A 15383-nucleotide genomic window follows, 5' to 3' on the forward strand; every position below is an offset into this window, starting at 1 on the left:
TATAAGGTTTAAAATGGATCCAGAAGTTGTAGTTAAAGAAAAAAACCAAAAACTGCATTTTTGTTTGAGCCTAACCTAGAGATAAAAAAAAAGTCATTAAAAATCATCTACAAAAGGGTCTTGTGCTTTTTTTTAAAGCTTTTAAACCAGTTATGTTTACCTCTTTCTTATCATTGACTTCAGGTAATTTATATTGATTTTAATTGATGTTCATTAGAGATGGGTGTGTGTACATTTTTATTGCTTTATACTGAGAAACCCTAGTCATCTGAAAACAGAATTGGATATCGTATTGAATTAACTTTTCTCTGCCATTCCCTCCCTCTAAAAGACACTACAGACTTTTACACTTGATTAATTGTCTCTTTTCTGTTTTACAGAGTAAGAAAGTTAGTCTGAGTTCTGTGAAAAATCAGAGAAGAACTAAGGATAGTAGACAAGGACTTTCCAATTTGCATAATGTAAGTTCTTTTCACTATTCTTGGCCTGAATTTTGTGTTAGCTGACAAAGCTGTTTCTATGGAAACAAATAGTGCAACTTCTTAGAATGTCAGAGGAATGCTGATCACTTAAAATGCGACTTCCCAGCTGCTGGTCAAAGGGCATTACTCCTGGGAGAAGGGGAGGAAGGATGAATTGAAAACAAAAATCTAGAGTTCTAAATGCTAGTGTAGACCGACTGTTTTCATATGAAGTATATGTTTTACATATCCCTTTGCCTAAAAGTTAGGATACTGATTATATAGAAACTGGTCTTCCTGCTAACAGTTCATGTTTCCCAGCTCTCACACCAATGGTTTTGTTTCTTGGTGTGGAGTTTTCAGTGGGCCTATATCCCTCAGGCTATTTCAGGCCCCCCAGTCTCAATCATTTGTACTTATTGAAGCTTATTTAGCTTCTTTTTACCCCCTTCTTCTGTATTCAATTCACATAAGCAGAGCCCTTTCTCTCCAGTAGTTCAAAGTTAACATTGAAATAGCTTTGGCCTACGAGCCTGAAAATTCATTTTCTTCTTTTGTGGAATGTGTAAAGAGTTTTGCTTTGTTTTTAAAATTTTTCTTTCTTTTTTTTTTTTTCATGGGGGTGTGGGTATAATAAGCTGAGACTTTGATTAGGATTTGAAATGTGGGCCTTTGAGGCATTTTTATTTATTTATTTATTTTGCGGTACGCGGGCCTCTCACTGTTGTGGCCTCTCCCGTTGCGGAGCACAGGCTCCGGACGCGCAGGCTCAGCGGCCATGGCTCACGGGCCCAGCCACTCTGCGGCATGTGGGATCTTCCTGGGCCAGGGCACGAACCTGTGTCCCCTGCATCAGCAGGTGGACTCTCAACCACTGCACCAGCAGGGAAGCCCTGAGGCATTTTTAAAACAATTTGTTTATAATTAGAGTATTGAGATGAGAGGAATACTCTTAGGACCAGCAGCTTGTAACTACATTGTCTGCATAAGTCAGTCTTTCATTTACATATAAGGAGGTAATTCTCTAGTTCAGTTATTTACCAGCCTCCAAATTGTCAAACAAAGGACTGTAGGGTTTTTTGTCCCGTCCACGGCACCCCCCCCCCCCCCCCCCCCCCCCCCCCCCGCCCCGAGAGTGACAGAATAATTCCTTTGGACTAGTTCTCTTTCATTGTTTATTGTTATGTGATGACTACATAAATGAGCTAGAATATTCATGGTTTGCCTGTTTAAAAATTATAATGATCTTTAATGGTAAAACTGTGGGACACAGCATAATGTTTCTTTGATTCTGGAAGAATCTGTCATGGACCTCATGAATTAACTTGTGAGCATTATGAAGTCTTTAGGAGTGTTGGTATGGTGAGATCATTATTTAACTGGGGTGATCTGGAAATATTTCTTGAAGGAATAGTGATTTGTGGTAGATCTTGAAAGCAGAAGATGAAAGGAGAAGCAGTTCTTATTTCTTAGTTCGTAAGACATTTGGGCAGGAAGAGAAAGATATGGGATAGGCAGGCACAAATGAGGAAGCTAACTTCGAAGGCTTGTACAGGAAAGTAGTAAAAGATACAGTTAGGAAGTTTGGATTTACCTTGTGAGTTTAGACTCTGTTCTTTAGGCAATATGGAAGTCATCAGATGTTCTGAACACAGGAGTAATTTGCTTATATGGTTAATTAGGCGTTTATCCCTTAACTAGTTATCAGGGCTATAGAGATCAATAAGACAGATCCTTGCTGATTAGATCATTTACCTGTATGACGTATAATCACCTTGAAATTGTGCCTAAAACTAAACCCGTAATGCCCTTTAATTTATCTCCCCTTCTGTCGAATTCTCCATCTTAGTTAATGACATTGCTGTCCACCTTGTGACCCAAAGATAGTGGCCATGAAGTCACACTGCCTGGGTTCATATTCTGGAGCCTCCAGTTTGCTTGGTCTTATACTAGGCAGTGTCACGGATCCAGAGATGGGTCGGCATGGTTCCTGACTTCCAAGCGTTTCTAGTCTGGGGCAGACAGACAGAGATACAAATAGCTGTAGTCGAGTTTGATCAGAGATGTGATAGGGATTGTGGGATTTCAGAGGAGGCACATATCCAGTTTGGGAAATTATGGAAATCCAGAGGAGGATGTATTTGAGCTGAGACTTAAAAGGAAAATAGGCAAGGATTAGATCCTAGGCAGCCTGGTTCTGGAGCCTGTACTCTTAAACATTGTGTGGTCTTGGGTAACTGGGTAGATATAGTGGCATTGATTAGAATTGAGAATGGAGGAAAAGGATCAAGGAGAATAGAGGGGATTAAAGGGAAATATGAGTTTAATTATGGACACATTAATTTCTAGATCTCTGTGAGACATTTTGGTAGATAAACTAATGGGCAGGGATCCTGTCTCTGTAGCCCCAGTACCTAGCCAGGGGTAAGTGCTCAACTAAATTTATGTTCAGATCACCCCTTTTTTCTAAATCTTTGATGGCTTTCTTACTGCCTTGAGATTAAGGACTTATATTTAAGACCTTTCATAAGTTGGACCCAGTCAAATTTTCTAGCCAGTATTCTCTTATACAAACTGACTGCTATAGTTCAACTAGCTTTGTTTGTACTTTTCCCATACATTTAATTTTTTGTCTTCAGTTCATATGGCCTCTTTCTTTTTCCTTCATCCTGTCTTCAAGGGCTACTTCAATCCCCATTCCTCATTTATAAAACAGGCATATCTGGACCTACTTTTAGAGTTTTAGTGAGGATTAAATGAGTGAATACTATGTGAAGTGCTTGCAGTAGTGTCTGGCATAGAATTATGTGCTCAGTAAATGTTGTACTTGTTGTTACTATTACTACTACTACTACTACTACTACTACTACTACTACTACTACTACTACTACTTCTTCTAGTGTTACTACTTCCTTCTCTCCTTTTTGCCCTGCTATATGAAATATAGACACCAAGTTTTAGGAATTCTGTAACCTACATGCTTCTTTAATATAACTTTTCTTCATTCTCACTGTCTTAAATTAGTTCAGGACCCCATTTCTTTCTTTCTTTCCCTTTCTTTCTTTCTTTCGGCTGCATTGGATATTTGTTGCTGTGTGCTGGTTTTCTCTAGTTGCGGCGAGCGGGGGCTACTCTTCCTTGTGGTGCACGGGCTTCTCACTGTGGTGGCTTCTCCTGCTGTGGAGCACGGGCTCTAGGCACATGGGCTTCAGTAGTTGTGGCACGTGGGCTCAGTAGTTGTGGCTCGTGGGCTCTAGAGTGCAGGCTCAGTAGTGTGGTGCATGTGCTTAGTTGCTCCGCGGCCTGTGGGATCTTCCCGGACCAGGGCTCGAACCTGTGTCCCCTGCATTGACAGGCGGATTCTCAACCACTGCGCCACCAGGGAAGCCCAGGACCCCATTTCTTACAGTTGCCCTCAAACTGGTCTCATTGCCACCCTTCAGTCTATCCTCTAGTCTTCTACCAGAGTGATATTTCTCTAAAAGTGAGTGTGATCATGTTAGTCCCTGCTTTAAATCCTATGATGATTCTTACTACTTTCAGGATAAAGGTCAAAGTTTTCATCTGTTACTCTTCTCCAACTGGCCCCCTGCTTGCCTTTCTAGTTTTATCATTATTCATGTATGACATGCTCCCATTGTCCCATCCAGCCATTTTGCATTCCATTCTACTTCATGCAAGTGCCATATTCTCACGTTCTTCCTTCCTTTTGGTCTTGTGTTTCCCTCTGCCTGGAACAGACTGTTCTATCTGGCTAATTTTTAGTTGTTTTTTGAAATGCTGCTGGAAGAAATGTGTCCTTATGTTTTGAGGGTTTGCTATGACTATCACAGACTAAATTTTAGAGCCCATCATCTGAATTTATAACATTTCTAAGTTCAGTTGAACAAATACTTAATGGGCATTTCCTATATGACATGTATTGTGTTAAGTACAGGGAAGGTATAAAAATAAGACATGAACGACCCGTTTTTAACAAATTTAGAATCTAATGAGGAGAAATCAACTGAGAAGAATAATCATTCACTTTCTTTGCTGTCTCGGCCAGTGGACTATGAACACGCTAAGGGAGATGTGACCAAAATGGAGATTTAAGTGAATTAATATCAGGTTGCAGAAATTTTTCTGAGGGTAAAAGTCTAGATCCAGATAGACAAGCATGATTATAGTCCAAGCATGAGAACTCTGACTGAGATCACCTGGCCTAGTTTCTCTTGCATGATTGTAATCTCCACCTCCATGATTTAGTACAGTGAATATGGACACAATCTTATAATTTTTAAGCTAAGTTTTAATTTCAAATCATAATTTTTGTAGACCAGCATATATATAAATAAAAAATACTCATGATTAAGTTTGATTTTTAATATCCCATAAATGTTGTAGGTAGAGAAAGTTGAGAGTTTTAATTTTCTGGAAGTACATACACTCCTAAATTTTTAAAATTAAAATTAAACATAGCACTACCGTAACTCCTACATAAATTTCTGCTTACTTGTAATGAAAATATTAAATAAGATAAATTTGCATTTGCATATAATCAATATTATAAAACAAGAATTATCTAACATAATTTTTTTAATATATAAATTTATTTATTTGTTTTATTTTTGGCTGCATTGGGTCTTCGTTGCTGCACACGGGCTTTCTCTGGTTGCAGCGAGCGGGGGCTACTCTTTGTTGCGGTGCACGGGCTTCTCACTGAGTGGCTTATCTTGTTGCGGAGCATGGGCTCTAGGCTCGCGAGCTTCAGTAGGTGCAGCACGCAGGCTCAGTAGTTGTGGCTCGTGGGCTCTAGAGCGCAGACTCAGTAGTTGTGGCACACTGGCTTAGTTGCTCCGCAGGCATGTGGGATCTTCCCAGACCAGGGCTCGAACCCTTGTCCCCTGTGTTGGCAGGTGGATTCTTAACCACTGCACCACCAGGGAAGTCCCTATCTAACATAATTCTAATAGCTCTCGTTTTAATGCAAGAGAAGGCAATTTAATGATAAATAAGGTATTTCTATGTAGATCGCATAATTATAAGAAAACAGAGCTATAATTTGGATGGAAGACAGAAAAATCTACCAGAGTTCTTGTGAAAATGTAATTCTAGTGGCTCATGTAGCTTGCATCTATTTTCCTGATTATTGGTCTAGTGGTTTTCCTGGTAGTCTAGGAGGGTTTGTGTTAAGCAGTCTGTGACAAGATGTTTGCTTGAGAGAAGACTGGCTGGCATTAGGAATATCGTCTGAAAACTCAGCTTTTGCTTAGTTGGCATGTTCTCTAACCAACCTATTAACTGGAGTGCTACTCAACTCAAGGAGGTAGTAGGTTTATTATTGTAAATATTTTTAAAGTCTTGAGCAAAAGAAGACTAATTAGATTTAATGTGTGGGTTTGCACATATATAAATAATCTGCCTATTTATGCCCAAGAAATGGCTTGATGAAAAGCCATTGTCATCCAGTAAAATATTTTTCTTGTCTAAAATACGTTGAAGGATTTTTAAAATAGGAGAATCAAATTAATACTAAGAATTAATATAAGTATAAATAGTTTTTAGTTCTAAAACTTTATCTCATTTAAAACTCAGAACAGGGGACTTCCCTGGTGGTCTGGTTGTTAAGACTTCGCCTTCCAATGCAGGGGGTGCAGGTTCAATCCCTGGTTGGGGAGCTAAGATCCCACATGCTCGTGGCCAAAAAAACAAAACATAAAACAAGCAATATTGTAACAAATTCAATAAAAGACTTTAAAAATGGTCCACAGCAAAAAAATCTTTAAAAAAAACAGCTCAGAACAATTCTATGAATAAATTTTCCAAAGGAATCTAAGGTTCAGAGAGAGAAACTAGTCTTAAATCATAAAGCTAGAGGAAGTAGCAGAGCCAGAATTAAAATTCAGTCTTCTGGTCTCCAAGTCCAATAGGTTCTTGTTTGCTGTATAGTGTGACTTTAAAACATTTTTGAGTGGTAACAGATACTACCATTTTCTCTAAATGAATCCTCTCAAAGAATTAACCCTAATTCTTTTTTTACTGCCACCAGTTATAAAGACTGATAACTGACATAGTCTTTTTCTCACTTAAGGTAGTTTTATCCTGTAGATGCCTTAGCTGCTAATTAAAATTTCTTTTTCATTGGGTATCTTCTTCATCTCATAAACTCCGAAAAGTGAATTGTCTCCCACAGTGCTGCCTTTATGTCGAGTCAGCAACATGGCTTGCTGTATGCCAGGTTCTTTAGCAGTTAACTAGGAAGGGATTTCAATCTCATGTATATTAATTGAGCATAAAGGATTGTGTTGAGACAACTGTAAAGATGATTAAAATACTTTTACACCTTAAATATCTCATTCTCTACTAAACTAGTACCCAGAACCTTCTTATTTTCTTGCTGTGCTAAACTTTCTAGTACATCATTTTTCTTAGCTGTAAAATTAAACAGTATACTTGAGAGGGTACTTTTTTTTCTTGAAACACCTTGTTTTCCTCAGATCTATAAAATGAAAGGAAAATATTTAATCTATATAGCAAGATAATATTATATACTTATGAGATATTTTCTATATTGTGTAGAGATAGAGATTGGAAGTGGACTATGTAAAAAAATCTACTTTTATATTGTAATTCTTATACTTTTTTTCCCCATCTTTCCCCTTAGATTTCCTTCATGGATACATTTTCATAGCATTATTATGTGATGTGAGAAGTTTTTTTTTTTTTGAAGTAACATGGATTTTATACTACAGAATCAAGAGATTGGCTTTATAGGAAAAATTGAATTATAAAAAGTGGTACGGGTTTTTATAGATAACCATGACAACATCCCATATGAATGGGCATGTTACTGAGGAATCAGACAACGAAGTAAAAAATGTTGATCTTGCATCACCAGAGGAACATCAGAAGCACCGAGAGATGGCTGTTGACTGCCCTGGAGATTTGGGCACCAGGATGATGCCAGTACGTCGAAGTGCACAGTTGGAACGTATTCGGCAACAACAGGAGGACATGAGGCGTAGGCGAGAGGAAGAAGGGAAAAAACAAGAACTTGACCTTAATTCTTCCATGAGACTTAAGAAACTAGCCCAGATTCCTCCAAAAACTGGAATAGATAACCCTATATTTGATACAGAGGAAGGAATTATCTTAGAAAGTCCTCATTATGCTGTGAAAATATTAGGTAAGTAAAAACAGTAGAATAATAGAAAATGTTTTGCTTTTGTTTCTCTTGCCATGACATAAATGTGTATAGGAAGGAGGAGGGACATAAGAGAATGTAAGTAATAGCAATTTGAATTCAGACCAAGATCAGTTCCTTTCTCAGAAAGGCCATATGACCATTGTTTACTGTTAGCCATGTAGAGCTAAAGCACATATCCTAAGTGTTCAGTCACTACAACATAATTTTTATATCTAATCTTTGAATTAAAAATTTATGTATGAGGCCTAACTTTTAAAGCCTTGAAATTCATGTTTTATTTCAAACTCAAACTTTTATATCAAAATTACTGAAAAGTAGTTTTCAGATTTTGAATTTCTGATTTCCTTAAGGTTAGTAAAATAGTAATAAAATTAATATATGTAGCTTAGCATTGATTTGATTTTCTTTAATTAATGGCTGTTAATGAGAAGAACTGGTGCTATTCCTATGGCATAATCCTATACTAACTATTCCCAAATTTCATTTTGTGAAGAAAACAAAAAAACTAGTGACATGAGATATTAATAGATATAAATAAAAAAGAATTCTGTGATCAAATAAACTTTGAGAACACTGGGTTAAATAAGTTAAACAGCTTCTTATTACAGTACTTCTTGTAGCCTTTATAATCTAATAGGCGGTATGAATCTATAAGAGAAATTGATGTCGAATATGTGTTTCCAAACTTAAAATATTTCATAATTGAACTTAACTGCCCTCTCTTCCTACACACACACAGGAGAGATTCCTGAACTAGTGTCAGTGGTATACATTAACTTGTGTTCCCTTAAAACCAGGCTGACTAAAAAGAAGTATTTTATTTCTTAGTGGTTTATTATGTATAGATGTGAAAAGAGAGACACTTCACTTTTCTATGGAAGGAGAGGGTTTTCGTCGTTGTTGTTTTGCCATTTATTTAAGTGTCTATTGAATCCTGTACTAGATGCTGTAGCAAACAGCTTTCTGTTTAGTACCCAGAGTGGTCCTGTTAACAGGGCTCTGTAATATCCATTACAGAAAAAGAAATTGAACCTCAGTTAAATCACTTGTGTAAGACTCCATGCTAAGTGGTAGGGCCAAGTTTGAATTTGCCTAATCTGAATATGCAGTTGATGTACTGCAAAGAACAGAGGGTTTGAGTGGAGACTGATATCCAGCCTGCTCTTCACTCACTAGACCAGAGCTTTGGCTACCAAGAGTGGAACACCTTTTTCTGATTTACTCAAAGGTACCATATGTACTCTCTCTCTGTATATAGTATACCATATATATTAAATCTGTATATATAAAGGTGCCATATATACTATATATGGTATATACACCATACATACTAAATCTAGTCTAGAACAGTTTCTACTTTATCACAACATCTGCTTCTTTTCTTTGCTATACATTTACTAAGGATCCACATTTCTTGACAGAAAGCAGTGTGCACACTTCTCTGTGACTTAAGAAATCATAGGTGTGTTCAGTCATAGTGAAGTCTGCTAAATGCCTTCAGATGAAAGGCATTATAGTGAAAACAGAAAGATTACATATTTTTTAAAATACATTTATGTGAAGGAATTTTATGCTCTTTTTTCCTAAGAGTTTTGTTAGAGTAAAATTGTTTCATTCCCAATTGCCTCTTGTTGGCCTTCATCTCCTACCACTCCATTATTTTATATTAAAATATTCTGTAAATATTCTCTGTGACTTGGAGAAAGCTTATATTGTAATCCAACCCAAGCCTGGATTGAGTCTTCTGGGTTTCTGTTTAAATTTCTTTAAGATTAATGTATTTGTCCATTTGCTTTAATTGTATGAGGCATAAAAGTCCATCTAATAGACAATATTCGTGTAATCTCCATGAGGAAACAAATACAGCTTAAGCCAGATTCACTTAGGGAATTTTTATTTATTTTTTTACCTAACCACAGAAAACTGAAGACCATTTCTCTTAAAATTTTTGCTTTTTCCTATTTCTTTTTGTATGCTGCTTGGTTAATTTTTCTACAACTATAGATTAAAGTACAGATATACTTTCTTCCAACTTGCAATCCAGTGTGGTTTTAAAAGTTATCTTTGTGCAATCTTTGAACGTAAGGCTGTTTATTATATTTTATTTTAAAGTAATTTGAAATGTAGTACCAGGTATCTGTAAGTCATTTCTTGGTTAGGAGAATATTTCATATTTTGAGAAATAAGTGATAGATTTAATTTTAATACACTCAACACAAATGTGTTAAGTGTAGGAAACATGAAAAGTTATCGTAAGTTATAAGGTTGTTAGTCAAATCTTCAGTTTTTGGATATACTCAGTTTTAAGTTTTCATTTTAAAATGAAGTATATTAGCTTTGTATCAGACATTTTTTTTCCTGTTTATAATTTGCTAACACATCAGACTACAACAGTACTCCCTTAAAGTTGTATGAGTCTCCCTGCCAGTGTTTTGATTAATATACACATGCCAGGAGACAACTTCTCAGCCTTTTTCACAGCCAGAAACAGCAACCTTGTGTTAAATGAGGGAAGGATGGGGCAACTGATTTATTTCTTTGAGAGGGAGCCTTGAGTTTCCAAATGATACATCATCATTTATCTGTGAGTAGAGGAAATTCTCCTTAAAGAATTGAAAATGTGATTGGAAAGGTTAGATACTTTAATTATCTGGGTGGTGGTTTTTAATGAACGTATTTATAAATTTGGCACTGTATAATAATAAAAATGCAGGGATGGAATTAATAGAAAATATTCAGAAAGGATAAACTGAATTTTCTTATTTAAAAGCAGTTAGAATCTTATTGAAAATTAGAAAATAGTGATGTGGAAATTTCAAATGAATAATTAATATTAGTAGTATAAATTATAAGAATTTTGATATATTAGGGAGGCTTTCCGTAAAATTGGCACGAGTTATTCAAACTTGCTTTGCTACAAATACAATATCATTGTCTTGTTCTCTTTCATAAGTAAAGCAAGCTACCCTGTGAGAAAAATTCTGAGAAAAGAGCAGAATGCAGGTAGGTTGAGGTAGAGTAGGATCATCTTCAGATGTCTTTAGATTATAGAATTCACTGTTTGATTGATTTTTATAGTCAAAGATAAGTAATTTGGGGCCAGGATTGTGGACAAGTAAATATAGTAGACAGAATATTTAAAGGGAATAAACTAGGAAACATTGCTGTCTATCATGGATGTCACTGTATGATTATCACACTTTTGAAGAGACCTTAGGAAAGGCATACACACCCACCCATCACACAACCATGGTGAGCTATCTGTTTTGTGGCTAATAAGGAGATTCTTGAAATTTATGATTAGGGGCTTTCTGATTTACACCAGATGCTACTAGTGTTAAGAAAAAATAAAAAAGACACGCCAAGGGGAAGAAAACTAGCATGAATAAAATATTTTCGTAATATTAATAATACCATGTTTCAGGCTTTATTAGTATCTACATATTTTTTGCCAGGTGTCTCTGAATATTCAGACTTTTAAGTCAAGAGTATTCTTCTGTTTGATGTTATAAAATAAAATATTTCTTCCACATTTGTTTCTGATGTTATTTGACTTTTGATTGACCGTGGGAAATGCTGGAATTTTGCTGGATTGTGATAAACTTTTTTTAAGATTGGCTTTTAAAATAAAGTTTATTTAAAGGCAACAAACAAAATTCCAGTGCCAATAAACCTTGAGTTCATACATTTCTGAGAAGTTAATTATTCTTGCTATTAAATTTTTGCTCAACTGCTATAGATACTTCCAAACTTTATTAGCCGTTCTTTGAGAATTTTTTTTTTTTCTGGAAATGAAATGATTAGACCCATTGGTATTATGTTTAAAATGTTGGGACATTTGACGATTTTTTGATTTGTTCAGATTGCTAAAATTAGAACTAACCTAAAATAAAGATTAAAAAATTCATTTGAATATGTGTATAGTCATGTAATGTTTGGTTATTAAATATGCATAATGCTACTGAAAAATAATTAACTGCTATACCATTTAGTCTTTGACACAATGTATCAAAACTTCATTCCACCTATTAAGTATTAATAGGTTTTAACTTTTTCCCCTTGCAAAGACTTGAATCATTTTATGTTCAGAAATGCGTGATATCATTGCATATTGGTACAGGGATGCCTGGAGTCAAATGTAGAGTTTAAATACTTTTTACCTTCACTTGCTATTGACCTTTGACAAGTTACTTAAGTTTCCTGAGCCTCAGTTTCTGTATTTTCTTGAGGACCAAGTGAAAACACATATATAAACATGTTGCACATTGTAAGTTTGACTAAAATTTAACTTTTGTAAGGACCAGAAGCTACCAGAGATCATCTAACCTTTTAGTCCATGAAATTAGTTTGTGGATCTTAACCAGTAATTTTTTATTTCATTTTTTAAAATGACAGCTTTACTATACCATAAAATTCACTCTTTTAAAGTGTACTGTTCATGAGTTTTTAGTACATTCACAAGATTTGTGCAGCCATCACCATTATGTAGAGTGTTTCCATTACCTCAGAAAGAAACTCTGGACCCATAAGCATTCACTCTCTATTCTCTCCTCCCCCTAACTCCTGACCACCCTAATCTACTTTCTGTGTATTTGTTTATTTGGGACATTTCATCTAACTGAATCATACAGTATGTGGCTTTTTGTAACTGGTTTCTTTTCACATAGCATAATGTCTTCAGGGTTCATCTGTGTTGTAGTATGAACCATTACTTCATTCCTTTTTATAGCTGAATAATATTCCACTGTATGGAAATACCATGTTTTGTTTATCCATTCATCTGTTGGTGGAATGTTTGGGTTGTTTCTACCTTTTAGCTATTGTGAATAGTGCTGTTACAAATATTCACATATAATTTTTGTTTAAACATCTGTTTTCAATTCTTTGGAGTATATACCTAGGAGTGGAATTGTTGGATCAAATGGTAATTGTGTTTTAACTCATTGAGGAACTGCCGTATTTTCCCCAGTACCTGCACTATTTTACCTTTTCATCAGCAGCATGAGAGGGTTACAGTTTCTCTACATTCTTGCTTCTATTTGTTATTATATCAATATGTCTTTTTAATTTTAGCCATCCTATCAACCGGTAATTTTTTTGGCGGTACACGGGCCTCTCACTGCTGTGGCCTCTCCCGTTGCGGAGCACAGGCTCCGGACGCGCAGGCTCAGCGGCCATGGCTCACGGGCCCAGCCGCTCTGCGGCATGTGGGATCTTCCCAGACCGGGGCACGAACCCGTGTCCCCTGCATCGTTAGGCGGACTCTCAATCACTACGCCACCAGGGAAGCCCAACCAGTAATTTTTTTAAGAACTAGAAAAAAATAGAAGATATTAAGGTATATTATGTTGCATGTAAGTATTTATAAATTTTTATTTCAAATAGGGATGTATATACTGGGTTGAGAAATTTAAAAATACACATTTTTAATGGATCACTAACGAAAGTTTGAGAAATCATATCCAAGTCAAACCCACTCATTTTATAGAAAGGCCCAGAGACTTGAGATGGATTTTCCAGTGATATATATTGCAGCTAGTAAGTGATCCAAGTCATAACTAGGACCCAGGTATTCTGCCTTCAAATTTGGGTCTTTTTCTTGCTCACCAAACTCATTTCAGTTTTGTCCAGAGAAAAATCATGAAGCTTTTGTACTTGATTGAATAGTAGTCATTTCAATGATATTTTTCCATTGTCTTATATTTAGGGCTCAGGTTTTTGCTCTGCCATCTCTCTCAACTATCTTTGCTTGTATGCTTGTCTAGAATTTCTTTTTAATTTGTAATGCAATTTTTTAATGATTAATTACTGTTCAGGGTGTTTCATGAGCTTCTCGTTATTTTTAATAAACGCAGTTTAACCTAGTCCACTGAAAACCAAAGCTCAGAGATCTGAATTTTATGTCCTTAAATTTAAAAAGAAAAAAAGAAAAAGGAAAGACAACCCATCCCTACTTAAGCAAAGATTTCCTAAATGAACATTCGAATTTCGAGTCAGTGGATAGATGTACTGGAAACTGGTATAATCTCCTCATACTCAATACTATTAAGTTCCTCATCTGAATAGTCAATTTGACTGTACAGTTTAGGGGAAAAGAAGAAATCTTTAAAAGTGTTCAGGAAAAAGTCATGAAGTTGGTTGAAATATAGAAATTTCTGAGGATAGGTTAAAAGAATTGGTATTATTTAAACAATGAAATGGAAGAATATTAATGCTAGAATAGATATGTAGAAACCGTTTTCATGTGGGGTAAATGATAGCAGTAAGTGAAAATAACAAAGCTAATCCAAGGTAGATGGTTATCTCCATTGCTTTGAAAGATCTCCAGAAACGGAGATTCCTTAGCTTCCTTGAGTAATTTTATTGTTTACCCTTACTGCCAAACAATTCTCCAGAGTCTTGGGTGTTTGAAGATAGAATTTTCAGATAGAGCAACTCTTGGTGATTGCTTTCTGTTGCCCATTTTAGAGTCTTCATTCTTTTATATTTTAGGCAGCCAGGAGAGGGCCAAGGGGAGAGGAGAGTGTTGGGGGGTGGATTTGTGGGCTTATGTGTGTGTTTGTATTTATCTGATTAATTGTATCCCAAAGCGAAATGTAAGTGATTTTTCTTGCTTTTAGATAATATGTCCTCTCTTTTAACATAAATAATCAAGATTTAACTGTTGTATGAAACGTTAGAGGAGATGGGAAACTTAAAACAATGTCTACTGAACATCAAATAAGAGGAAATAGATCAAACTGCAGGACAAGGTATTTGAACTAGATATAAAGAACTCGCTTCTAGGGAAGTTGCTACAGACTAGAGTTTATCACCAAAGCCAGATTTGCCATGCCTGCCTTTGCCTTCCCCTCAGCACAGTGTCCGTCCGCATTTCTGTCTTCCCTCCCTCCTGCCTTGTTCTGGGTACTGCTCTTCCTCAGTAACCCCTTCTTTGTTCACTCCCCACTCTACACCTGTGTCATTCTTTCTTGGTAGCCCTGTGTTCTTTATTTCTCTCTCTACTTCTCTGTCCATGTGGTTCTTTTTCCTTGTGCCTGTTGTGTCTCTGTGTATGGGAAAGGGGAAGGGAGCCTCTGATATCTGTATATGGGGAGTCTCTGTTCTCTCTATAGTCTGTCCTCTCTTTGTTGTCTATCTTCATCATTATTATAAAAGAGGGTACATATTTGACAGGATGGATTTAGCTGCATCTGATTAGATTTTTCAAATTTCCTCTGGAATTGCACAGAATTTCGAAGAACTTAGGTGGTTTTCGTTTAAGTAGCACGTAATCTAATTACTACATCATACAATGGAGCATTTCTTATGTGTAGAAAATTTGCTGTTTTGCATAATATGTATTTGTAAAATACTTTTAAAGATATACCATATAGAAACAAAGTTTTTTAAACCTACAACAAAATACCTTTTGAAATTAAGAATTTTTATATGAAACTAAAATGAACGTGTGTCAGAATGAGAATCCCAGAGTTGATATTTCCAACAATTATTTTTCATTATGACATCATACTTAATATCAAAGAAAAGACCTTTTGTCAGAATTCCATTCAGAATTTTCCAATAAAATTTATCATAATCAGTATTTTAAGACTAATGCGATAGATATTTTTTGCTTTCTCTGTGACCTTAAAACTTTATTGGGCAGAGGCAGCATCATTTTTAATTTCCATTAAATTGATAAACCCTCTGATGAAATTCATGTCTTTATAAATAAGTTTATATCATTTACT

General features: G+C 35.8%; 1 protein-coding gene across 2 annotated transcripts in view; it reads left to right on the forward strand.

The window, feature by feature from the left end:
* MPP5 (membrane palmitoylated protein 5) overlaps positions 1–15383 on the forward strand; it is a 103360-nt gene that overhangs the window by 28817 nt on the left and 59160 nt on the right. For both annotated transcript variants that reach the window (XM_029238348.1, XM_029238350.1), the window contains exons 2-3: positions 381–461; positions 7108–7629. In XM_029238348.1, coding sequence (XP_029094181.1) covers positions 7263–7629 — 367 coding nt within the window. In that variant the 5' untranslated portion in view covers positions 381–461; positions 7108–7262. The remainder of the gene's footprint in view (positions 1–380; positions 462–7107; positions 7630–15383) is intronic.

The sequence above is a fragment of the Monodon monoceros genome, unplaced genomic scaffold (assembly GCF_005190385.1).
Source record: "Monodon monoceros isolate NGI ecotype Baffin Bay Population unplaced genomic scaffold, NGI_Narwhal_1 Super_Scaffold_21, whole genome shotgun sequence".
NCBI lineage: Eukaryota > Metazoa > Chordata > Mammalia > Artiodactyla > Monodontidae > Monodon > Monodon monoceros.